The sequence below is a fragment of the Uranotaenia lowii genome, chromosome 3, assembly GCF_029784155.1.
Source record: "Uranotaenia lowii strain MFRU-FL chromosome 3, ASM2978415v1, whole genome shotgun sequence".
Lineage (NCBI taxonomy): Eukaryota > Metazoa > Arthropoda > Insecta > Diptera > Culicidae > Uranotaenia > Uranotaenia lowii.
Window position 1 is genome coordinate 201,905,597 of NC_073693.1, and position 27,539 is coordinate 201,933,135.

Genomic DNA, 27,539 nt, shown 5'->3' on the forward strand with positions numbered 1-27,539 from the left:
CAGGAAATTCCAGGTGTTTTGAAAGAATTTGTTCTCTCGACTCGCGTTGGTTCACCTCCATTTTCGTTGAAACTCGACTTCGAATTTGACAGCATGTAAACAATACACATCAATGAGAAAGTGTGCAAAATTTGGTTGATTTTTACCCCATGGTAAAATAGTTAATCCCTGTTGAATGTGTCGCAATAATTTCGTGTTCGCCCTTCACTGTAGAGATATCCTGGGGGAGGAAGACTGAATAAAAAAAGAAAAGAAAAAATCATTCAAACGTCATATTTCTCTCATCAATCTACCGACCAGTGCAGTGCGAAGGTTCGAAATTTTACTTTCTTATTTAGTGATTTTTAATGAAACTTGTTTGGTGCTGATAAGCACTTGTTTTGCATGAAACAATAATTTAATTAGGTTTTGTTTTGCTCCGGCAAATTCTTGCATGATCAGGCGTATTGAATTGCTCAAATTTCGTCAAAGTTTTGAAACTGATAGATAAAAATGGTTTGATTAATGATTGTTCTAAAAATACAGCTAAATCTAAATTTAGCATCCAAACAACTGAGTTACATGACTCGCTACACGAAACTGATCAGTTAAAGTTAACCCTTCGTTTCATAAAGTAACAAATTTGCAACAATTAATGTGTGGAAAAAGTGAAAAATCGTATTTTACTTTAGTTTTTTTTTCTTTATGTACTAATCATTTCCAACTGTTTAAAATGATTTTTGAGGAAAAATAAAAAATCATGAAATGAAGGGTTAAAATTTGAACGATACAGAAAACGATAAAGTAAATTTCAGTCTTCCTCCCCCAGGAGATATCTATGTCACTTCAGGTGATTTGAAGTTTTAAAGTTTATGTGTTTTTGTTTATTTAACTCCAAAACAACACACAAGACTTATCAAAAATGTGTATAAATGGGAATTCTAATTCAAATATGTGCAATCTAGCCTGAGCATGTCTTGTTTTCACATCTTGATCGAAAACTGCCACCTAATTTTCTTTTAAATCAAGAAGAAGCGTGGAACAAACTTCACTGTTTGTGGTTTTTTGGAGTTATAATAAAGCATTCAGAACTCTTTCTAAACAAAGCGGTAAAGCGTCCATTACCAGGGGCTCAAATAAGCCTTCCAGTGTGGGGTAGTGTGGTGGGCCGCTTCAAAAATATCCAAAAAAAACAACTTGAACAGTATATTTAGTAAAAGCTTTATCAGCGTTTGAAAACTTCCTGATAACAATTGGTTGAATCAAGAATTTAAGCATTTTTCATGGCCATAATAAAACAGTTATAAAACAAGCTGCATATTAAAAGCCATAATTAAACCAGTATAGAACTTTGTATTGCTTGTTTGTTTAGATCTTATAAAAACGATAGTTAAGTAAGAAATTCACTGAAAAAAAAATAAATTGTCTGACATGCCATTCTTTATGCATTTCGAGATACATTGGTTGAAATACTTTGATGTAAGAACATTTTGTAGGAAAGAGGTCTTCTATCAATTACCGAGAAAAAAAAATTCTTACAAAACCGCTTTCAGATCGAGTTCATATATTTTTCCAATTAAACAGTGTTTCATCACAAGTTCAGATCTTTCCAATGCATAAACTTATCATCCATTCACTAGCGCCTGCTCCAGTGAAGCAAAAATCTTTCTTTCAATTTTTACCCTTTCCATTTCGTGAGTGTTGATTGTACTAGACACATTGCTAGGTTCGGTCAGAGTCACTATAGCATCGGATTTCTGTTTGCTTTTCATCCACCCATCCTTGTGGATGTGTTCTTTAAAATTTCCTCCGAAACTTTCCCGCCCATACCATGGAATGTCACAATTCACAAGTGGCAGAATGTGGTTGGTGACCTTTCCTTTCACCCTGCTGTTATTCGATGCATTCATGGCAAAAATTGTGCACTGGTAAGCAACAAAGTGGAGAAGGATTGCGCTGTCTCTATCTGTATACTACAGTCCTAGAAGGGCTAAATGGCTACATGGCAAAGATCACGTTCAATGTTCTGCGTTCTTTTGTAAAGAGACGCTCTTTTGACGACGACGTCATCTCGGGTGGACTGATTGAGGATGCTGTGCGAATAACGTAAACGGATTTCGTTTATGTTTCAAGTCTGTGATGGGGCTCGAAAATTCGTCCAGATGGCGAAGGGACTTAGTATGTATAAGCTGTAGATTGAGCATTGTCAAAAGAAAGCGTTTTTTTGCTAGAAAGATTCAATGATAATTGTGGATCATAGCTCTTTTTCAAGCTCATTGTTTTGAAAGAGCTTTGGCCCTTTAATGATTCAAACACTTTACCTTCAACTGCTTTACAAAAAATGCTATTGTTGGTTCATATAAGTGCTGTTTTAATAGAATCGTACATCTTCTAACTTCAAGTTTAACTGCATACTTCTTTCTAAATTATGTATTCCGTTAGAATATTATATCGGTATTTTAATCTCTCATACGGAGTTTACATAGTATCAATTTCACATTTCCGGGCCTTCTAAAAAAATGATTTGTTCTGGGATCACATACTAATTCAGCAAATAGGGTAAATGATCTTGAGTGATCGTTTATTTATAATTTTATTTACATAGTATTCCGTCTCACGACATAACTTGACGAACAAAATTCCTAAAATTCACTCGGTCCATGGCAACCGTTCTCCAATTTCTCGGGCACCCCACGTTCGCCAGATCACGCTCCACTTGGTCTAACCACCTCGCTCGTTGCGCCCCCGCTCGTCTTGTTCCTACCGGATTCGTAGAAAACACCTGTTTTGCAGGACAGTCGTCCGGCATTCGCGCAACATGTCCCGCCCAGTATATCCGGCCAGCTTTCACCACCTTCTGGATACTGGGTTCGCCGTTGAGTTGCGCGAGCTCGTGGTTCAACCTTCGCCTCCACACTCCGTTCTCCTGTACGCCGCCAAAGATGGTTCTTAACACTCGTCGCTCAAATACTCCGAGTGTACGCAGGTCCTCCTCGAGCAATATCCATGTCTAGTGCCCGTAGAGAACGACCGGTCTAATGAGCGTCATATACAGGATATACTTCGTGCGAGGGCTAAGTCTTCTCGACCGCAGTTGCTTGTGGAGTCCATAGTAGGCACGACTTCCGCTGATAATTTGCCTCCGGATCTCACGGCTGGTGTCATTGTCTGCGGTCACCAGTGAGCCGAGATAGGCCAAGTCTTCGACAATCCCCAGCTCGTCGCCGTCGACCGTGACCTTGTTATTACTGGACAAGAGGGTTCGGTCGGTCTCGGATCCGCAGGCCAGCATGTACTTCGACTTGGACGTATTAATCATCAACGCAATCCTTCCTGCTTCATGTTTCAGTTTGCGGTAGATCTTCTCCACCGCCGCAGATGATCTGCCGACTATATCAATGTCATCGGCAAAGCAGATAAGTTGACTGGATCTGTTGAAAATCGTGCCCCGCATTTCGCCCACCGCTCGTCGAATAACACCTTCTAGCGCCACGTTGAACATCATGCAGGATAGACCATCACCTTGTCGAAGCCCTCTGCGCGATTCGAATGAACTCGACAATTCACCCGAAATCCGCACACAGCACTGCGTTCCATCCATCGTCGCCTTGATCAGTCTGATCAGCCTCCCGGAAAAGCCGTTCTCGTCCATGATTTTCCATAGCTCGTTACGGTCGATCGTGTCGTATGCGGCTTTGAAGTCGATGAATAGATAGTGCGTAGGGACTTGATGTTCCCGGCATTTTTGGAGGATTTGCCGTAATGTGAATATCTGGTCTGTCGTAGACCGTCCCTCCACGAAGCCGGCCTGATGACTTCCCACGAATCTGTTTGCTTGTGGCGTTAGGCGGCGGAGTAGGATTCGGGACAACACTTTGTAGGCGGCATTGAGGACAGTGATCGCTCGGTAGTTCTCACAGTCCAATTTGTCACCCTTCTTGTATATGGGACATATAACCCAAAAATTGTCAATTCGTGAACGTCATATACTGTGTTACATACTGCGTCCTGTTTTCATCGTTATTTTTCGTCGTGTCCGAATCGTTTATATCCGTCCCGTGTGTGTCCCTTGTGTTCCTCAACTACTGGTGCTACCGCAGACACTGGAATTGCGTCTAATTTGCTTCGTCCGTGACGAAATTCCGCGCTGAATAAACTCAACACTACACTTCGCACAATTGTTGTTGTTTTGTTTTGAGCTAGTTCGGTTGGCACAGATATCGTTTGGAACAGACGAGGAACTGATCAAAATTCCTACGGAAAAAGTTTTAAACTTTTTTTTTTCTTCGAATTCGTTTTTCTTCAACCAAATGGCCAATATGAAGGAGAAGAAGCTGTGTGGGGCATGTGAATTGGTGATTAACGATCTGGAGCCTATTGGATGTGGTTTTTGTGGTAAACTTTTCCACATCAGCCAACAGTGCTGTGGGTTTAATATTCGGCTCAATAGAGAACTGTTCACACATGGCAAGGTGATATTTATTTGTACCCCCTGTCGTGCAGAACTCGATGGGCGTAGCATACGTCGCTATATTGACGATTTTGCACTGAAGAAAGATAATCCCGCTTCAAATAGCGATTACTCTGGTAATGTCCTCGATAAGCTTACGCTCCAGCTCGAATTATTATCGAAAAAGGTAGATGATATAGCTTCAAAGCAAAACCCTCCAAAGACGATACAATCGTTTCCACCACTGAAAGGGACACCACAAGCGCATCCATCGCCGAACTATAAGCGTCGCCGTGGCAATGACGGTCTTTCACTAGTGTCGTCGACAATGACTGGGACCAAGTCCGTCGATCTCAGCGATCTTTCTGTTCCTTTCATTGTACCTCCACCCCCGACACTTAAGTTCTGGGTTTATTTAGCTGGACTTCAGCCCCAAATTACGGATGAAGATGTCAGTAAAATAGTTTCCCGCTGCCTGGAGTTACCATTGCCAGTAGACATCAAACGATTGCTCCCGAAAGGTGTGGATGGCTCCAATAGAAATTTCGTCTCATTTAAAATCGGATTAGATCCTGCATATAAAGAAGTCGCGTTGTGTCCATTGACCTGGCCTACGGGAATCCTCTTCCGTGAATTCATAGATCAGCCAAAAAACTTCAACCGACGACCCTTGACTTCTATCCCATCGGTTCAAGTTATCCAGCCTGCCGCGGAAGCCTTCACACCGAATACAATCAACACTGTTCGGTCTACGACCGCACCTGCGCCTCCGAAGTAGACGAACTCAGAATCTTGGTGGTCGATTATATTCGTCCAGTTCCCACCTCAGCTGATAACGACGACGAGACCACAGCTTCTTGGGTTTCTCCACTGGGATGCAACGAGCTTCGCACTTGGGAGGCCTCAAAGCGTCTCGACTCAGTCGCGCTGTTTCCAGCCAGCGTCATCAGCCGTCCCAGCCCTGAGTTCGATTTTGGCAATGAGGTCCTCCAGCCTACTTATCCAGGCAAGTATTCATCCCTTACAAGAACTCTATCCCTGTGTGATAATATTTCATCCGAAAACAGACGCTGCGCGAACTATCGCTCATTCCCGCCCGTTAGTTCCTCAAACCCGCAAAATCATCTAGACGCCGCAATATCTACTGTGCCTTCAGCACCGGGACGCAACGCTTCAAGAACTACGGAGACCCCCGAGCCCTTCGACTCAGTCGCGCTGTTTCCTTAACTTCACTCATCGTTGGAGTGGCTCCTCTACGTCATTGGCTACGCCGGCGATGTACCTTCCCCCACCGTCTTGATCTCCTGCATGTGCGCCGTTCAGGTGTTCATCGAAGTGCTGCTTCCACCTTTTGATCACCTCACGATTGTCCGTCAGGATGCCTCCGTCCTTATCCAGGCACATTTCGGCTTGCGGCGCGAAGACTTTGCGGGATGCGTTGAGTTTCTGATAGAACTTTCGTGTTTCTTGGGAACGATGCAGCTGCTTCAGAGCCTCAAGCTCCTCCTCCTCCAGGCAGCGCTTTTTCTCCTGGAAAATTCGGACTCGCTGCCTCTTCCGCTGTCGGTGATTTTCCACATTTCGACGGGTGCCTCTTTTCACTACTGCCGCCCGCGCGGCATTCTCTTCGTCCATCACCCTCCTACACTCCTCGTCACTCCTTTTTCTAGTATTGCTTGAATAAGGCTGGTAAATGGTGGATAAAGTGCAACACGAGACCGCATAGTGGTTATCTCCTCTTATTCACAATTCCTATCTCTACCTCCCCGTGGTACCGGCTGGGATGCGAGTAACCTAAGCGGAGATCGAGTACCCAACCCCGATGAATGCTTTGGTCGCATGCAGACTAAGAAGGTGGCCGCACGCGTCTGTTCCCCAGGTCAGGGCGGCGTGCAATAACAACCGAGAGTCTGTTTTCAGGTCAGGGGCGGCTCAAACAGCGTCTGTTTCGCAGCGAGCGACTGAATTTATGAAATGCGGCTCCCGCCAGCTAAGTACAAGATGGCAGCCTCATCGCGGCATAGGGACTTTAGGCTAACAACCTACTGTTCCCGATTTAAAATTGTTACGGAATCCGAAAGAAATGACGGACCTGGAACTTTGGCAACGACTTTTAGCATGAAAACACGGACACGAATTGGAACTTGGAACGTTTTAACCCTTGCCCAACAAGGCAAGCTGGCACAACTTGCTAGAGAAGCTACCCGCCTCCAGCTTGAAATTCTTGGACTGAGCGAAGTCCGTTGGGCTAGCACTGGAGAAGACAAGACATAGTCCGGGAAAGTCCTTCTTCACTCTGGCATACGAGGAGAACATGCTACTCGGGAACGAGGAGTTGGTTTCCTGTTAAGCCCGCAGGCCTACACGGCCCTCATTAGATGGGAACCGATAAACGAATTAACAATCGTAGCCAGATTTAGAACACGGGTTAGAAACCTTACAATGGTCCAGTGTTATGCGCCAACTGACGTTGCCGATTTGCAGGAGAAAGAGTAGTTTTACAGTCAACTGGACAGCGTGGTTGAGAAAATTCCAAAGGGTGACCTTCAAATCCATTTGGGAAACTTCAACGCAAAGATTGGCTCCGATAATCAGAACTTTGAGCGCATCATGGTGCGCCATGGCCTTGGACAATTTGAGCTAAAACGGAGAACTGTTTGTTGAATTTAGTGGCAACAACAACATGATGATCGGTGGATCGCTCTTTCCCCATCGACCAGCACATAAGGTCACTTGGGTATATCGAGATGGCTGAACAGAAAATCAAATTGACCATCAGCCGGAAATGGATAAGGAGCCTTCTTGATGTCCGCAACAAACGAAGCGCAGACATTGCATCTGACCATCACCTCATCCTTGGTGAGATACGACTGAGAGTTGCACGTATCCAACGGCGCGAGGAGAAAGTCGGGTGTCGATACGACGTCCGCCGGTTGGAGAATCCAGAGGTGAAAAGGGCATACTTTGAACAGCTTGGAACCCGAGCCTCGGAATTGCCAACAGACTGAAAAGTCGAAGAACAGTGGTGTGGAATCAAGGATGCCTTTATCACGACGAGCCAAGGTACTCTCGGTAAAGTTTGTGGAAGAAGAAGTGAATGGATGTCGGATGGAACTTGGAGGATGGTGGATGCTCGGAGAAAGACGAAAGTCGGAATTGAGCAGGCATGTACCGGGTCAGCCAAAGCAGCCGCCCGCTTACGATATGCGGAGCTGGAAAAAGCGGTTAAATGAGCTTGTAAACGAGACAAGAGAGCCTGGACAAACTCCCTAGCCGAAGAGGGAGAAAGAGCCACCGCCAATGGAGATGTCCGATTACTTTATGACATTTCTCGCCGTATTAGTGGTGCAAGGACTAATGCAAGAATGCCGCTAAAAGACCGAGCAGGTCAGTTATTGACCGATCGAACAGATCAGCTTAGACCATGGACTGAGCACTTCGAACAACTTTTCCGAGTCACGAATAGCGATGGCCGACGGAACTCGCAGCTCGAAGTGCCTTAAGTAAGTCGCATCAATGGCGTCAACTCGGAAGCGCGCTCGCAGGCTGAAATAGAAGCGGCAATCAAAAACATGAAATCCAATAAAGCACCTGGGATCGATTGCATCCCTACTTAAATGCTGAAAGCCGACTCTGCCCTGTCAGCACAAATGTTGCACCTTCTTTTCGCTGAAATCTTGGATACTGCAACATTCCCGGCCGACTGGATGCAGGGTATCCTCGTAAAGGTCCGAAGAAAGGAGACCTGACAGAGTGCGGTAACTGGCGAGGCATAACGTTGATCTGTACAACTTGTAACGTGGTTACATTTCTGTATATAGAAATAACGATTAAAATCGAAAATAAGACATTCTGTACATATAATTAGATAAGTTCACGTTCATTATTTATTGTTTTTGTTTATCAATATTGTGCCGTTCTAATGAAACGATCAGTCGACATACTTTCCATCATTTTGCTAATGCCATACCATCTATTGTACAAGATTTCATGCAAGCCTTTATTCTGCTTTCGCATACAACATCCGCTTTCATGACTCAAGTGATCGAGTGTCACCTCTCGAGATTCTTCTCAGAGATCCGAATAGGTTCGGTAATGAAAGGGGGAGATGGCTTGTTGTGGAAGACACAAGGAGATTCCCAATGTCATGCCGAGAGCATAGCTGGAGTACACGAACTCAGGTTCGAAAGTTCGTTGACCGGATTCGTAGGTCATCGGATTTCCCCTCCAAAGGTCAAAGGATTTTCCTACTTGCGACCTAACTGAGGATCCACGGAACGAAGCTCGATCACTTTGATCCAGACCGTGGTTTAGGCTAATAGCGAGGATTGTTTCCATTTTTGTTTTGATCCGCGAATATAGTCTAACAGTAAGAGTCCACGTGAAGTGTCTTGATAGTCAGATGTTAATTGTTTATGTTCCCTTTTCCCTTTAGAGCTAGACTAAAAAGCTAGGAAAGTGTTGTGCGGGTGATGCCCGTTGTGCGTAAACCTATCGTCAAAAAGGTAAAAATTCATAGGAATTCTGTGTGTGAACTGTGTGTGTTAATCCACGTCCCAATGTGTTCGACGTTTTATTTAAATAGGGTGCCAACATAACAACCGTTCTAGCGATTGCTACGGAACCTCGCTACCCAGCCACGGGAGGCTTCAAGGTTTGCCCGACGGGGCCACGTCGGAAGCGGAAACGTACGTTACCACACGTTTACCGTCAGCCGGTACGCCAAACATCCGGCCAACTAAAATTCGCCACCTGATTCGCCGAAGAATCCCCTGATCATCACCATCACCATGTAAGGTCCCACAGCTCCAACAACAACAGCTAAACAACAACAGTAAGCTATCAGACAACGAGCCAGACGGCTCTGCTCCATCGGCATCGAGCCAAACACGGTACCGTGAGTATGAGATCCGAAACATAAATGCGCATTTGAAGAACATTCTGGCCCCATGATACATTAAACCACACACAGTTTTGGAAACTTAGCCAATTCACAGTTTCCCAATTTGAGAAGCTTCACCACTAAAAGCTAATTCTCAACTGAAATCGCACAACTGATAGGGAAAGCAACAAACAGGAACAATTAGAAACTAAACATGTAATCTAAAAATAAAAGTCGACAACAAAATACATTTATAAAAACAGAAACACAAATGTAGTCAATTAATGAAATTTTCCAACATGTACATAGTTCTTCAAAATAAATGTATTTAATTATCCTGTTTCTCAAATGTATATAGTTGCAATTAGATCCCGCTTTCCCCTGAACAATTGCGTCTAGTTTGAAAAGGTATTTCACGTGTTTTTGTGTTTTATAGTTTGCTTTCTTGATGTTTTGTTATTTATTTACTCCGGGTTGAACTGCTCGGGTAAACAGTTCCCTCGCTTACGCCTCTATCACGGGAAGGAAAGACTTGTTAGAGTGAGTTCCACCCATGACGAGATGCGCAAGAGAGTGCTTTTCGAGCGGATAGAACAACGGTTTGCGTCCCAGCTATCCTTTTGGCACGACGCACGGTGCAATTGCTGGTCTATTTTCCTGGCACCCCCATTCCCCTAATCATTCCGTGTCCTTTTTCGGATCCTTTTGGACAACCCGCCCTGAGGTCGGGAGTCTAGCCGGGCAATCAACCTCGACGAGTGGTCCTCATATGAGGTGGCGCGTAAATCACTCGTTTGATGAAAGCGGAAGTTGTATGGGAGAGGCTGAATCCTCAAGCGCGAAATCGCACGTGTTACAAACTTGGAATCTTAAACAGGATCCAATAGAAAATCGACGCTGCACTCCGACCGCAACAAGCTGGATTCCGATCCGGACGATCATGTGTGGACCACATCACAACGCTACGAATCATACTGGAACAAATCAACGAATTCCAGGATTCTCTTCCGCTGGTGTTCGCTGATTTCGAATAAGCATTTGGCCGACTGAACCACAAAAACATCTGGGCGGCTCTAAAGCGAAGAGGAGTACCAGTGAAACTAGTCCATCTCATCAAAGCACAATACGAGACATTTTCGTGCAAGGTCTTGCACGACGGTGTCTTGTCCGACCCAATCCCGGTAACTGTTGGAATGAGACAAGGATGTACCTAATTCTGTGATGGACTGTGCACCGAACCGAGGATAGCCGGAAAATCCTTTAACAATGGAGCAACTGAACGTCCTTGTCCTGGCTGACGATATTGTTTTGCGCGCGCCAAGTCGATGGAAATCAACACAGAAAAACCTTCCAATTTCGTGGTAGCTGGGCAACAAGTTGAGAAAGTGGAGTGCTTCCAGTTTCTTGGTAGCCAGATAACGCCTGATGGTGATACTACGAAAGACATCGAAACCCGGATCAGAAAGGCCCGATTTGCGATTGCTTATCTCCGGAACATCTGGCGCTCAAGCCAAATCTCTCTACGAACGAAAATCCGAATCTTCAACTCAAACGTCAAATCCGTACTGTTGTACGGGTGCGAAACTTGGTGCACATATGCGGTGACGACGCGAAAACTGCAAGTATTTGTGAATCGCTGCCTGCGGAATATCATCCGCGCTTGGTGGCCTTGCAACTGGATCTCAAATGAGGAACTTCATCGCCGGTGTCATCAGAGGGCGCTAGAAATCGAGATTCGGGAACGTAAGTGGAGATGGATTGGGCACACGCTGCGAAGAGATGAAAACGAGATCTGCAGAGAGGCGCTAGAATGGAATCCAGAAGGACATCGGAGAAGAGGCAGACCCAGAAACTCGTGGCGGCGAAGCCTAGCTGCTGAAATCCGAACTGTCGACGAGAATCTTGACTGGGACCAGGTGAAGACGCTGGCTCCGGATCGTTAACAGTGGAGGTCTTTTACCACGGCCCTATGCACCGGAGGAACGGCGCGGGAACATTAAGTAAGTAAGTAAGTATTGCTTGAATGTAGTGTTCATGCATCATGCCCATAGTGCTTTTCCAATTATATCATCTTTGGAACAGTACATTTTCGGCGCATCTTCGAAACAGAGATTAGCAAAATTTTCTCAATTTTTGTATCGATTTGATTCGCGGGACTCTGCATGGCTATACTAACACTTTATTTTAATATTAAATGATTGATTTTTAGCGTAATTTCTTTGTCTTTACCGTCCTTTTTATCTGACCAAGTATTACAAGCAACTTGAAAAAAGCAAAACATCATAAACCATTTGTATACCCGTTAACGAGCTATTGAAGAATATTTCTGTTAACACAGATTAAGTCTTAATAACTAGATGCGAAACGCGTCTCATACTATCATGCATCACCCGCATCAATAATGTAAAATGGTGAAATATTACACACTGGGATGTCGTTCATAAAAAAACCGCTCAATCATCGCAATGAAAAACGTTAACCCAGAATGGAAATTCAATTATGCAAATATTCAACCCGCCTGAAAAACAAATTATCCTGTTTGTGTTCCCACTGAACCTTGAACAATTCACACGCTTACACATACACACACCCACGCGTTCAACCGCCCTGATTCCGTTCATTTTAAATTTTACATTCAATTTTGCGTCTCTCGCAGCCTTGGCCCAGCACCATCATCATCATCTTGTCCGCGCTGCTGCTGCTGCGTTTGGCTCATGTCCTCGGATAGGGCACAAGAGTTCACATTTTCTTGGTTTCTGTTTGAAGGCAGCTAAAAATGCATCCCACTCACAGCAACAGCAGAACATTCGCTTGCGAAGAAACCCAAACGAACGGGGAGCAGAGATCCATTTCCGTCCCGAAGCAGACGCTTTCGCATCACATTTCCTTTGACTAGGGGAGGAGCGGGCTATATGCGCCTATTAAGAAGAACACTGATTTAATCAAATATCACATCGAATATGTGTACAAAAACTATATACACGTGTGCAGGCATCTGTTTTCTATACAATGGAGTAATTTTTATGTTAACATTTTCTTCTGTTTCCAAGAAAACGATTTTATTGTAAGTGTTGTCTAAAATGCCGAACCTCAAACCATGCGGGCTAAATGCGCCTATTTAAATTTTGAACAAAATTTCTGTTTTTTGGGCAATATTTCCGTATAATTTCATTGAATCTGCTAGAAAGTAATAATTTCCGTACGACAAAGCTAAAGTTTTATAAAAATCTATGTATATTATAATTTTATGGAATAAAACAAAAGTTAGGGTTGCCATACTATAAAGGCAGTTCATCCATGTGAAAAACTTTATCAAATCTGTTTTTAGATCTTCAATTCTCTCTTAAGATGTTAATCAGAGCTTAGATTTGAAGGTTCAGTGATAAAAGTCATCTATTTATTCTATTTAACCTGTTATTTAAGGATGGAGGCATTTTACAAACAGGATGGGGGCATACAAAAACACTCTATTATTCCACTATATAATCATTATTAAACGTCCACAAAAGCGGAAATATGTTTAATTTCTTAAGTTCATTTGAGTAAGAAACAAAAACCATTCTAGTTTTTGTTTTAAACTACTTTACGTTCAATTTTTAAAAGTCGAAATATTACATCAAAATGTTTCAAAACCTTGTATGATTTTTTAAATTTTTTTGAGTTTGTAAATACATAAAATTCTTTCTTGCCTTATGTTCTAAGCGTATCACCCTCAAAATGCATTGGTCAGATAAGCTGTCTAGTCAGCCATTTCATCAAACAGCCGTAGGGTCATTTAACCCGATAGGCCCATTTAGGAAACCTTTCCCCTATATATATTTTTTGTGCGGAATATTCATACTCAGCATCTTTGGCGAACAAGGGCTCTTGGGTGCTGGCTTTCGAAAAGGGGTCGATCACATTTGGAGCAAAAATAAGATGACCTGCGAATTTCTTCCAGTTATTTTCAATGTTGTTGAGCAAGTCAACGAGGGATTTAATATTTTTAGAAGTAAATTAGCTTTGTTTTCTTATTTAAATTCCAGTGCTGATACAGAGTGTCATAAAAAGGTCTAATATTTTGGCAAAAAGACGACTCACAACAAACCAACTATGTTGACAATCCTTTTTTAAAGACAATGTTTTTTCTGAAGGCCCTCTACTGATTTGTACATTAACAGTGTCATTATCAAAAGCGCATATCAAGCAATAAAACTAACGAAAATTATGGAAACCTTCGATGAAATCTTTGCTAACGATCCAGAAAAACCCCCCATCGGAGATTCGCCTGAAGCTCTACGTATCTCAAGGTTCCGTCAAGGCATTGGAAATTTCTCTTGACCTATCCGACTGGTTTGCTGCGTAGGCAGAAATGAAAATCCACTGTTGACGATCCGGAGCCAGCATCTTCACATGGTCAAAGTCAAAATTCTCGTCGACTGTTCGGATCTCGGAGGTTAGGCTTCGCCGCTACGAGTTTCTGGGTCTGCCTCTTCTTCGATGTCCTTCTGGATCCCATTCAAGCCCCTCTCTGCAAATCTCGTTCTCATCTCTTCGCAGCGTGTGCTGAATCCATCTCCACGTACTTTCGCAAATCTCGATTTCTAGAGCTCTTTGATGACACCGGCGATGTAGTTCCTCATTTGAGATCCAGTTGCCAGACTACCAAGCGTGGATGATATTCCGCAGACAGCGGTTTACAAATACTAGCAGTTATCACGTCGTCATCGCATATACGCACACAGTTTCACACCCGTACAACAATACGGATTTGACGTTTTAGTTAAAGATAAGGATTTTCGTTCATAGAGAAATCTAGTGTAACCGCAAGATGTTCCGGAGATAAGCAAACCCAAATTTGTCTTTTTTGATCCGGGTTCCGATATCTTTCTTAGTATCACCATCAGGCGTTATCTGGCTACCAAGAAACTGGAAGCACTCCACTTTCTCAACTTGTTGCCCAACTACCACGAAATTGGAACGATTTTCTGTGTTGATGTCTTTCCAACATTTACTTTGAGACTTGCTGCCTTGGAAACTTGGAACTTTCGGTGAGGTCGGCAAGTTTGTCTCTGCATGTCTTGTTGTCTTTGGGCGAGCAAAACAATAGCGTCTGCCAGGTCAAGGTCGTTTTGCTGATCTATTGTCAAACGATTCCACGGCAATCCTAAGTTAGATCTTAAGTCTGTTTCATATAGAATCTGGTCGGATAAAATAGATCATTTCTCCGCAATGAAATAACGTACAACCAAAGTAAAAATGTCATTTTGTAGAGTTTTTATTGCACTTTAAGAAAGAAAATCATAAAAATCATTCGTCAGCTTTTCGAATGCATTTTCGAACTTTTTTTGTGATACCACCCATCATTTTCTGCACAGTACTGCTGGTAACCTCATTCGCCATCTTGTTCCACCACTTTTCCATTTGAGCGGGTTTTTTCATGGTTCTGCCACATTTCTTCAGTTTGCCCTTAACTATTGCCCAATATTTCTCGATGGGACGAAAATCCGGACAGTTTGGTGGATTGGTACTTTTTTCAACAAAATCGATCTTGTTCTCCTTTTTTTTTTTTTTTTTTTTTTTTTTTTTTTTTTTTTTTTTTTTTTTTTTTTTTTTTTTTTTTTTTTTTTTTTTTTTTATCTATTTATTCCGCCAAACAGTGTAGGCTACATATATATAATAACTTAAACCTAGAGATTACAATGTTCAAATAAGCTTAATAATAATAATTTTTCTTTACATTTACAAAGTCAGGTTCTTCGGTGCCTGTTACCGTAAAAACCTTTTTTCAGCTGCTGTTTTGACATAGTTAAGTCTATATTCTCATAATGTTTATTATAACTATACATTAAACAATTAACAGGACTATATTTTCCATAATCAGTTCGAGTAGAGGTTATAATGAAAAGATTTCTTGTTCTTAAATGACGGCAAGGACAATAAAAGTTTAATTGATTTAGTAGATAAGCAGACTGAACGCGCTGATTAATTATGTCGTTTACAAAACAGATTGCAGCAAACTCTCTTCTTACACTTAATGTTTCCATGTTTATAAGCAGGCAACGTGATTCATAGCTAGGTAATTGGTTCTGAGACCATCCTAAATTTCGTAAAGCGAATAGAACAAATTGTTTCTGGACTGATTCCAAACGGTTTTTATGTAAAATTTGAAAAGGCGACCACACAACGCTACAATACTCAAGAATAGATCTAACATAAGCTGTGTACAATGTTTTTATTGTGTATGGGTCTTTAAAATTATAACTGAAACGTTTTATAAATGCTAACATACCGTTTGATTTCTGGATTATTGAGTTATAGTGATCTACAAAGGTAAGTTTTGAGTCCAATATAACTCCAAGGTCTCTAATCTTGTTGACTCTCTCGACAGGATCATCTCCCAATTTGACAATTTCATATGACTGACATTTTCTTCTGGTAAATACAATATTTGAACATTTTGCCACGTTAAGTTTGAGCAGACTTTTAATGCACCATTTGTTAAATACATTAACTTCGTTTTGAAAGATTCTAAAGTCTTCTTCGCTATTCACTTTCATATAAAGTTTCATATCATCAGCATAAATTAGCACATTTGACTGCTTGAGAAGACAAGTTATATCATTTACGTATAAAATAAATAATAAGGGGCCGAGATGGGAGCCTTGAGGCACACCAGAAGTAACGGAGATACTTTTTGAAAGTGAACCATTAAATCTAACAACTTGTGAGCGGTTCGTTAAATAGGACCTTATCCATTTCAGTAGGTGTGAACTGAAACCCTGTTTATTTAATTTAAAAATTAACATGGGGATGTCAATTCTGTCAAAAGCTTTACTGAAGTCCGTGTATAAAGCCTGTACAGAATTACCGCGATCCATACAGCTAATATTATAGGTAACAAACTCGAGTAAATTAGTGGCTGTAGATCTTCCTTTAACAAATCCATGTTGCTTTTCAGTAATGAGTGTTTTAATTTGGTTATATATTTTTGCATTCACTATAGCTTCGAAAAGTTTTGGTATGCACGATAAAATGGCTATGCCTCTGTAATTGTTTATGTCAGATTTTTTTCCTGACTTGAATATGGGTACAAGAAATGATTCTTTCCATACTTGAGGAAAAACACCTGATTTCAATGAAGAGTTAAATAGAAGAAACAATGGCATACTCAGTTCATTTACTAGATTTTTTAAAAGAAGTGGAGGAATTCCATCAGGCCCGGGCCCTTTAGTGCTGTCTAAGGAAGAAATGGTTTTACATATTTCTTCAAAGGAAATTGATTCTACTACAGTAAGTACCGTTGAATCAGAGAGATAACTAAAAAACGAGGTATCACGATCTTGCTCGGAAAAACTAGTGTAAACATTTTGGAAAAAGTCGGCGAATAGATTACAAATTTCGTCGGAATTTTGACCTTCTATGCTGCCAAAGTGCATGCGAGATGGAAAACTATTATTTTTTAATTTTGTATTGACATATCTAAAAAAGTTTCTTGGGTTCGATTTTATGTTTTGCTCAATTTTTATATTATAGTCTTGGAAAGAAGTATTTAAGCGTATTGCTAGTCGATTACTGGCTTCTTGGTGTTCTAACTTAGTGACTAATGATGGATTCTTTTTCCAGTTTTTATGTGCCTTCTGCTTTTTATTTCTTAAATGCACAAGCTCTTTCGTGAACCATGGCGGATTTTTGTTATTATTTGTTCGTCGCTTTAATTTTGTTGGAACGTATTCATTGAGAATATTACCAAGAATTTTGTAAAAAATCTCCACTGGATTGTCTGTTGAGTTATACCACTTAACGACATCCCGGCTGTAGTGGCAGCTTGCCAGGTCCGGCCAGAACTTCACCGGACCTTTGTGGGACCGAATGAATGGCAAAACCCTCTTCTGGAAACATTCTTCTTTGTAAACATTTCCATTCATTGTGTCCCCAGTGATGAAAATCTTAGTCTTCTTCTCACAACTACAGATCCCTTGCCAAATCATCAACTTACGAGCAAATTTATCTGCAAAAACAAACTTGAATTTACCCGCAACATTCCCTTCACGCTTCGTAAGGTAAAATTTGTTACTGGGTATTTGTCCAAAATCCATTTAGACGTAATTTTCGTCGTCCATCAAAATGCATCCGTTGTACTTGGTCAACACTTTCTCGTACAACTTCCTTGCCCTGGTTCTGGCAACCAGGTTTTGTTTCAGCGTCCTGTTAGGTTGTTTGCTTGCATGATACGACCGCAAGCCTTCTCGCAAACAAATTCGTCATGCTGTACCGTGGTTTGTCTTGAACTTTTTCGCCAAATCACGCAAGGAGATTCCAGGATTATTGTGAATGATCGAATTACGTTTGCTCGCAGCTCCTGGTCATATGTTCAACTTTTACGCCTTGTTTGTTTTGCTCGATCCACCGTAAGGGTCTCACGGTAACGTTGCAGCACCGAATTTACAGTCGATTTTGGATATTTCAGAAATTTCGCGATCTTTACCCCTGACCACGTCGGTTTCTCTACGTGAGTGTGCAGAATTTTCTCTCGCCTTTCGCGTTCCATCGTCGATAACTTTTGACTGACTGCTTCAATCTTTATGAAATTTTCACCATTAAGTAAACAAACCATCCGGATCAAAACACTGTCAATAGATTCGCGATGTGACAACTAGGGACGCTGCAGTAAATGAAAAGATGCGACCAGATTCTATGCGAAACAGATTTTAATATATTGGATCATGTCGTATGCTCGGAAGCTATTGTTGACAGAGTAATTATTTTATTTTTATTTTCATAGTATTCCGTCTCACGACATAACTTGACGAACATAATTCCTAAAATTCACTCGGTCCATGGCAACCGTTTTCCAATTTCTGGGGCACTCCACGTTCGCCAGATCACGCTCCATTTGGTCTGACCACATGACAGAGTAATTAATGAAACCTTTTTATCCGATATAAGCGACCATTGTATAATTTTTTCGAGCGCCAGTCTGGATAGACGTATTTTCCAAACTTTTCTCCAGAAAACCATAGTTGATTATACAAGAGTTAACGCTGAATTCAAAAACTCGACACGCAATATTTCCGCTAGTTCTGCATCAGAAAAACTCGAATATGTGATCAATTTGCACAAGAATCTCCTTAAAAAATACTCTAAAAAAGTTGAAATTCAAGCCAAAGTAAAAGGTTTATACCCTTGGATGAACAACGATGTCTGGAGGTTGCTTAAAGCCAAAAACAATCTTCTAGCGCGATGCAAACGCCACCCACATGATTGCCGACTCCAGAAATTACTTGTACAGATGTCTAAAAAACTTCAACAAGCCAAAACGCTAGCTAAATCGAGTTACTACGGATCACTTTTCCAGTCCTCAAGTCAAAAAGCAATGTGGAATACTATAAACCTACAACTGAACAAGAAGTATTGATTAGAATACATAATTTGGATGCAAAAAAGAGCAGCGGACCTGATGGAATTAGTGCACTTTTTGTGAAAAAACATCATGTTTTGTTTGCAAATCTCCTAAGAGATGTGTTTAATGAAATAGCTAGTTTCCTCAAGTCACACAAACTTCTCTACAGCCATCAGTACGGATTGAGAACAGGATCTAGTACTGTAACCGCAGCTAGTGATCTATCCAAGGAAATTTACGATGCATTTGAAAGCCAACAATACGCCGCAGTTCTTTTCCTAGATCTTAAAAAAGCTTTCGATACTGTCGATCACAAACTATTGTTAGAAAAACTGAAGTTTTACGGAATCCGGGGAAAAGCGAACGATCTTATTAATACTTACCTATCAAATCGTCTCCAGTATGTGGGAGTAAATGATACCGAAAGTGTACTTAGACCGATGTCAGTTGGTATACCTCAGGGAAGTAACATAGGACCGCTCCTGTTCTTAATATACGTGAATGATCTACCGAAGCTTGCACTTGATGGAAAAACCCGCCTGTTTCCTGACGATATATCGCTGACCTATGTTGGAAGAGACACTATTAAACTGATAAATCGAATGGAACATGATATGCAGTGAAACTTTGCTTTTTCCCCAGGAACGGGTCAACCCAGAAGGGGCTGCCCAGCAACACCCAGTCCCTGGTCTAAAGCCACGGGGACTAACGGGTTTGGGCGCTCAAGGCCTCTTTTGTGCCTGGGTCTCAGGGCGTATGTTAGGCTGGGGGAGTTTTCGGATGGGTGGATTCTTCAGTAAAAAGTTACCTTGGTTTAAAGCTGGTATATTCGGCGAATTCTTGCTGTCGGGTGGAAAGCACACGGGGTCGGGATGGTAGCGGGGCAATCGGCCCACTCGGTCGAACGTCTTGATCGCCAGGCACCGGGCGACGCCTGGATGGACAGGGGGAGGAAGCGTGGTACCACGCACCACACTCACGGCACGGCTGGGCAATCCGGTCTCTCTATCGGGCTTGGGTAGGCACCCACACACGCGCCTATGGGACCTCTCGGCTGGACTAACGTTGCACCGGACGCAACGTTTGGAGACGCCTGGATAGGACGGGAGCAGTGCGATACCACGCACCACACTAACGGCTGGCCGATTCGGTCTCTCTTCTTAGGCTGGCTGGCAGACCAAACACGCGCTTTCGAATAGGCGCGCACCTCGGTATGCGTTTGGGCAACGGGATCGGATGGAAACGCTAATGCGGTACCACGCACGTGAGGCTGGATGAGGCTGTCTCTCTCCGGTTGGTCGCACCACGGGTTGGATTTGCGCACACGGGTTTTGTTGGAGTTGCGCGAGTCGGCTGGCACACCAAAACACGGTACCACGTACTGCACGAGAGTTGTTGTTGCCCGTGCTGGATCTTCGTCGGTTTCCTCTTCCTACGGCTCTTCGTCTTCGGGGTTGAGACACACCAGGTCTGGCCAAACTAATCGCTGGTGCTTGTTCGGCTCGGTTTTGGAGGTTCGTCGTTCTCACTATACACTTACGGATCGCTTGCTGTGAACGTTTTACCTCGAAGACTGCCGGAAACCAAGAGACTTGGTGATGCGCTTTGACTCACCAAGAAACCTCGCATCTCGATGTTCGCTGCTTATTTGCGTTCTTCCAGAACGCGTGGTTGTTGTCGATGCGTTCAAGCGTAAGCAACGCCTCAGTTCAACGCATGTGCTTTTTCGGTTTCGCCTACTTCGCAGTCCATCACGTGTTCGAATTTGAATTCGCCGTTGCGTTGGCATGAGCTAGCTGTTTATAATATATTACCCTTATATATAATATATAATATATTACCCATCAATTTAATGTACAAAAAACAAAAGCAATGTTACCGAGTTGGTAACAGGAGATACTAATGGGATTCTTCTCAGAAAACCTGTTATAACAGAACTTGTCAAAAACCAAATACACCTAGGTCTTTTTTTACACTGATATACGTACCGCGTAAAAAAAACCGTGTAAAAAAAAACCGTGTTAATTCCCGAAAACCGTGTAAAAAAAAACCGTGCTAATTGCGGAAAACCGTGTAAAAAAAGACCTTTAAATTTATGCAGCTTTGAAACTTGAAACAATAAGACATGTAACTAGACACTTTAGACCTTAGACCTGACCTGAGACCTGAGATTTGAGACCTGAAACTTGAGACTTTATACTTAAGACATGAGACCTGAGACTTGCGAACTGGTACCTTAGACTTGAGACCTGACAATTGAGACATGAGACCTGAGAACTGATACGTGAGACCTGAGACTTTCGACATGACACCTGAGACCTGAGACCTGAGATCTGAGACCTGAGACCTGAGACCTAAAACCTGAGACTTGAGACATGAGACCTGAGACCTGAGACCTGAGACCTGAGACCTGAGACCTGAGACCTGAGACCTGAGACATGAGACGTAAGACATGAGACATTAGACCTGAGACCTGAGACACAAAACATGAGACCTGAGACATTAGACATGGGACATGAGACCTGAGATCTGAGACATGAGACCTGAGACATGAGACCTAAGACATTAGACATGAGACATGAGATATGAGACATGAGGCATAAGACATGAGACATGAGACATGAGACATGAGGCATGAGACATTAGACATGAGATATGAGACATGAGACATGAGACATTAGACATTAAACATTAGACATTAGACATTAGACATTAGACAAGACATTAGACATTAGACATTAGACATTAGACATTAGACATTAGACATTAAACATTAGACATGAGACATTAGACATTAGACATTAGACATGAGGCATTAGACATTAGACATTAGACATTAGACATGAGACATAAGACATTAGACCTGAGACATTAGACATGTGACTTGAGACATGAGACATTAGACATTAGACATGAGACATGAGACTTTAGACCTGAGACCTGAGACTTGAGACCTGAGACCTGAGACATGAGACATGAGACATTAGACATAAGACATTAGACATTAGACATTAGACATTAGACATTAGACATTAGACATTAGACATTAGACATTAGACATTAGACATTAGACATTAGACATTAGACATTAGACATTAGACATTAGACATTAGACATTAGACATTAGACATAAGACATTATACATTAGACATTAAACATTAGACATTAGACATTAGACCTGAGACATCAGACATAAGACATTAGACATTAGACATTAGACATTAGACGTTAGACATTAGACATAAGACATTAGACATTAGACATGAGGCATTAGACATTAGACATTAGACATGAGACATGAGACATTAGACCTGAGACATTAGACATGTGACTTGAGACATGAGACATTAGACATTAGACATGAGACATGAGACATTAGACATTAGACATGAGACATGAGACATGAGACATGAGACATGAGACATGAGACATCAGACATGAGACATGAGACATGAGACATGAGACATGAGACGTGAGACATGAGACATGAGACATAAGGCATGGGTCTCAGGTCTCAAGTCTTCGGTCTCAGGTCTTATGTCTCAGGTCTAATGTCTCAGGTCTAATGTCTCAGGTTCAATGTCTCATGTCTCATGTCTCATGTCTCAATTCTCAGGTCTAATGTCTCATGTCTCATGTCTCAGGTCACATGTCTCAGGTCTCATGTCTCATGTCTAATGTCTCAGGTCTCATGTCTCATGTCTAAGGTCTCATGTCTCATGTCTCATGTCTCATGTCTCATGTCTCAGGTCTAATGTCTCATGTCTCAAGTCTCATCATGTCTCATGTCTCATGTCTCATGTCTCATGTCTCATGTCTCATGTCTCATGTCTAATGTCTCATGTCTCAGGTCTCATGTCTCATGTCTCATGTCTCAGGTCTCAAGTCTCAGGTCTTATGTCTCATGTCTCAGGTCTCATGTCTCAGGTCTCATGCCTCAGGTCTCATGTCTCAGGTCTCATGTCTCAGGTCTCATGTCTCATGTCTCATGTCTCATGTCTAATGTCTAGTGTCTCAGGTCTCATGTCCAGGTCTCATGTCTGAGGTCTCATGTCTAAGGTCTCATGTCTCAAGTCTCAGGTCTCATGTCTCATGTCTAATGTCTCAGGTCTAATGTGTCATGTCTCATGTCTAATGTCTCAGGTCTAATGTCTCATGTCTCAGGTCTCAGGTCTCAGGTCTCAGGTCTCAGGTCTCAGGTCTCAGGTCTCAGGTCTCAGGTCTCAGGTCTCAGGTCTCAGGTCTCAAGTCTAATGTCTCAGGTCTAAAGTCTCATGTCTCGTGTCTCGTGTCTCGTGTCTAAGGTCTCAGGTCTCATATTTCAGGTCTCATGTCTCAGGTCTGATGTCTCAGGTCTAATGTCATATGTCTCGTGTCTTAGATTTCAGGTCTCATATTTCAGGTCTCAAGTCTCAGGTCTAATGTCTCAGGTCTCAGGTCTCAGGTCTCAAGTCTCAGGTCTCAGGTCTCAGGTCTCATGTCTCAGGTCTCAGGGGTCTCATGTTTCACGTTCTTAGTCTCAGAGCTAAGATTTTCCTAACTTCAAAAAGATTCTAAGTGTTTTCCTTTGAAAAGGACTTAGAATATTTTCTCTCAAAAACCGTGTTAATTCGCGAAAACCGTGTAAAAAAACCGTGTTAATTCCCGAAAACCGTGTAAAAAAAGCCGTGTAAAAAAAAAACCGTGTAAAAAAAACCGCGTAAAAAAAACCTAGGTGTACGTCATATTTCACTTACCTAGAATGCGAGTCGAAGAGGTCCGAGAGTTGACTATTGGCTCTACTATTATCGAAAAGGTCGATAATTACAAATATCTTGGTTTGATATTTGACACCAAACTATCATGGCAGCCTCACATCAATCATATAAAAAAACGATGTTAGCACAGCTTGTGGCCTGTTATGGAAGGTGTCTAAGTTTGTCCCTACAAAACAGTTAGAGGCCATGTACCCAGCGTTCGTGTAATCCAGATTAAATTACATGGTATCAATATACGGAAGCGCGACAAAAACAAAACATAAATCGCTTCAAGCAACTCAAAATCGATGTTTGAAAACGATTTATAGAAAACCACGACTACATCCCACAGTAAACCTGTACGAAGAAACTGCCAAGTTAATATTAACCATCCTAGCACTAAGAGAATTACAATGATTCATACAAGTGCACAATAAATTAAACAATCAATCAACTCATCACAACGAAACGCTAAATTTCCGTGTCCATAGATACCATTTGAGGAGTAATCGTATGCTAGATATCATTCGTCCAATGTCAAATCTCACTAAATCATCCCACAGTTATTTCTGAAAGTCCAAGTACAATCAACTTCCTAACATATTGAAAGAAGAAAGGAACTTGATAAAATTTAAAAATATGTGTAAACAACACATCCCCAGAAAAATCCTCGATTACATTTTCAAAAAACATCCACCTATGCGTCACTAACAGATCCATAAGCCCAGTGTACCTCCTTCAAAGAGATTGTATCTCGCCTGAGGTACCAAGCAACTACCAGTCCTCATCATCTGCGCATCTACCATTATAAACAGTCGACTAATGCCACTTTTGCAAAATATTTTCTTATTTTCTGAGCTACCACCACCTGCTGCCGCTCACCACCACACAATCCGTCACTCACCACCACCCATCGTCACCAACCAACCAATCAATAGCCAATTGAGTTATAAGAAAGTGTGAATTGTGAATGAAGAACAAAAATGTATCAATCTTAATGAAAAAAATCATATGAAAAAAAGAAAGATAAAATGATGAGGAGGTTTTATGCTTTTTGGAGGAGGTTTTATGCTTTTTGCTGCTCCAGGGTAGGGATACCATACGTACTCTTTTAAGAGAACATGTACACTTTTTTGATCGAGAAATGTGCGTACTCTTCTTTTTGTGAAATTTTACGAATGTACTTTTTTTTTAGTGAAAGGAATTAAATTAACTTATTTTTTCCGATACATCAAGGTTGTATTCTTATAAATATTTATGCATTCGTTGCACAACACTTCAGTTTTGCTTCTTTTGTGGAACTTTTCAAAGGATGGATAGTAGAGTGCCCCAAATGACCCGACTTTTGAAAAAGTTATGCGCTGCAGGCTAAAATTGATCCTTGGCCTAGTATAAGATCTCATGCCAAATTTGGGCAAGATCGGATCACGGGAAGGAGTCGCTCAACGAGCCTGAAGTTTGTATGGGATTTCAAGACATTTTGTTCGGGAGAAACATGAAAAACCAGTTTTTCATTGTACCTTGGTTTCCGTCAGCCGATTTCTTTCAAAAACGGGTTTTCTTAAAGCCTAAATTATGAAAAATATTTCATCTGAAAACTGCATTTTGATAAGAGTTAAGATAAAAAAAAGTTATTAAGCTTCAAAAATGGGCTAACTTTTTTAACGGTGGTATTCAGCACTGTTAATGAGGCGTCAATATGTTCGACCGCCTCGGCTCATTAACAGTGATGAATACCATCCTTAAAAAAAGTTAGCTCATTTTTGAAGCTTGATAACTTTCTTATCTTAACTCTAATTGAAATACAGTCTTCGGATGAAATATTTTTCATAATTTAGGCTTTAAGAAAATCTATTTTTGAAAGAAATCGGCCGACGGAAACCAAAGTTATTGATGAAAAACTGGTTTTTCATGTTTCTCCCGAACAAAATGTCTTGAAATCCCATACAAACTTCAGGCTCGTTGAGCGACCCCTTCCCGTGATCCGATCTGTCCCAAATTTGGCATGAGATCTTGTACTAGACCCAGGATCAATTTAAGCCTGCAGCGCATAACATTTCACAGGTTTTGAATTTCCCATACAAATTTGGGGCAGTCTAATGAAAAGCAATGGAAGGATTCACGAGTAAATAACGAATTCAATCGGAATTTTTCATTCAAAATTAGCACCTTTGAGTATGCAAGAGAATCCCGGACAGTAGACAGTATGTATAACAACAACTTGCTTAAAAGCATAGTGCACAAATCAAAAGCGTATGAATCAGCAATAATGTATTCATAGAATGAACAAATACGCCAACATCAAAAAAACTCTTTCTAAAAAGCAGTTTTTATCAACTTTTCTGTGCTTTCTCAGCATAAAATCGAAAACTTTGAATAATCCAACTTAAAATTCTGAGCATTTGTCAACTAAGTCACATATCTCGCAATAAATTGGCGGAATTTGAATAACTTAAAACATCATAAATGGCGTTTGTCTTTATAATTTTGGAATTTTTTCTCAATGTACTCTTTTTGGCGATGCAGGAAATGGTAACCCTACTCCAGGGGGCTTTTCCCTGCTCAATGAAATGCATCATTATATCAAATTTCGTCCATAATTTTAAAGTCACTGTGATTTTTTAATAAATTAGAACTTTTTACATGGATTACTTTCTTAAAAAACGAACGATGACTAAGGGCATCATTCCTGATCGACTTTTTTCTTTATTTTTCCAGTTCCAGCCCACCCAAACGCGCAAAACAGCAGGGATGTCATTCTGAGTTATGGTTGGAAAAAATATTACCATCTATTCTTCCCGGTATTGCCCACGACAGCCAACACTTCCAGGATGCAATCCCTTAGGGCCACACTAGGAGCTAAGAAACGCTCCGATGCTACATGAGTTGACTGCATCCAGTAGAAAGGTAATACCATCTAGCAGAAACAGTACCCACCTAAAGGTGGCAAATGATTTTGCAATCCTCGAGCGACCGGAAGAGCCTGGCGATGAAAAACCGCCAACCAAATTGAAACATCTTTCGTGCACATACCATACATACATACGAGAACAACGAGTTCAACAGAACCAAACCGGAAGTGGAAGGCGCATCTTGAAAGAGACCGAACCTGAATGGGAGGAATGCAGGAATTGCCATCGCAAAATTCAAAGTGCAAAGTTGAGGAAAAATAAGTGGAATGAATTACATTTCCTCTAGCTTGGTTTGAGATAGAGAAAGAGAAGTGTTAAATCGACAAGCTAAATTACGCTCGCCGACTTCGCTTTGGCAGTTTGGCGTTGGGGTGGTTTTTGAGTGAGAGTTTTTAGCGTGAATCCACTCCACGGTGTGGTGGGAAGAAGAAGATGACTGGTGCAAAGCTGTTTCCGCTTCTGATTTACGTCTGGCCCTTTCTGGGCGTCTCGTTTGTCGTTTGCGTTTCAAATATAGAAGATTTTATCGTTTTCAATAGTGCTTGTTATTACGAGAGCGATTACGTGGATGATAATTTGAGCTTGCAGGAACTGGTTTCATCCAGTGACGTGATAATAAAAGCCTTCGCCGGAGATGGAAATTACCTTCGTCCTGTGATGGTGGCGGCTTCCGGGGTGGCCAGGGATGAGCAAGTCTCGGCACAAGACCCGGAAACCGAAGAAGACAGTTATGAGCAGGGTGGCCGCAGCACCGGCAGTGGGAAAATACTCGAGTCATTCCCGAGTGAGAAGACAGCTGGTGGTGCTGGAAGATTCCCGGCAGCGGATGGCTTCTACCATCAGCAGCAACAGGCCGGAAATGAGGAAAATGGAAATGCACGAAGTTCCATTAGCGATGGGGATTTTATTGTACGCTTGGATCCAAAGTTGGTCTATAAAGGCGACGAAATCTTCAAGAAGTTGAAGCTGATCAACTGGCAGCATTATGTCGTCATTCGAAGGTAAGCAATGTTCCATATTTATTGAGTTTCTTTACCGTTTATTTTTTTTTCTAAGTTGAATTTTACATTTTAACTCTGAATAAATTTTAGAGCTTTGGTAGGTTACGAGTACCCTAAAATTTTGGATTATGTTTGCTACTGAAAAACTCACTACGTGACGAAATAAGAAAAATCACTCATCCCTAAAACCACACATC

The 27,539-nt window shown here is 41.7% G+C and overlaps 1 protein-coding gene across 2 annotated transcripts in view; it reads left to right on the forward strand.

Annotated features, from left to right (window-relative positions):
• Positions 1-27,539, forward strand: part of LOC129751169 (uncharacterized) — a 107,957-nt gene that overhangs the window by 10,964 nt on the left and 69,454 nt on the right. For both annotated transcript variants that reach the window (XM_055746520.1, XM_055746521.1), the window contains exon 2: positions 26,148-27,342. In XM_055746520.1, the coding sequence (XP_055602495.1) occupies positions 26,774-27,342 (569 nt within the window). In that variant the 5' untranslated portion in view covers positions 26,148-26,773. The remainder of the gene's footprint in view (positions 1-26,147; positions 27,343-27,539) is intronic.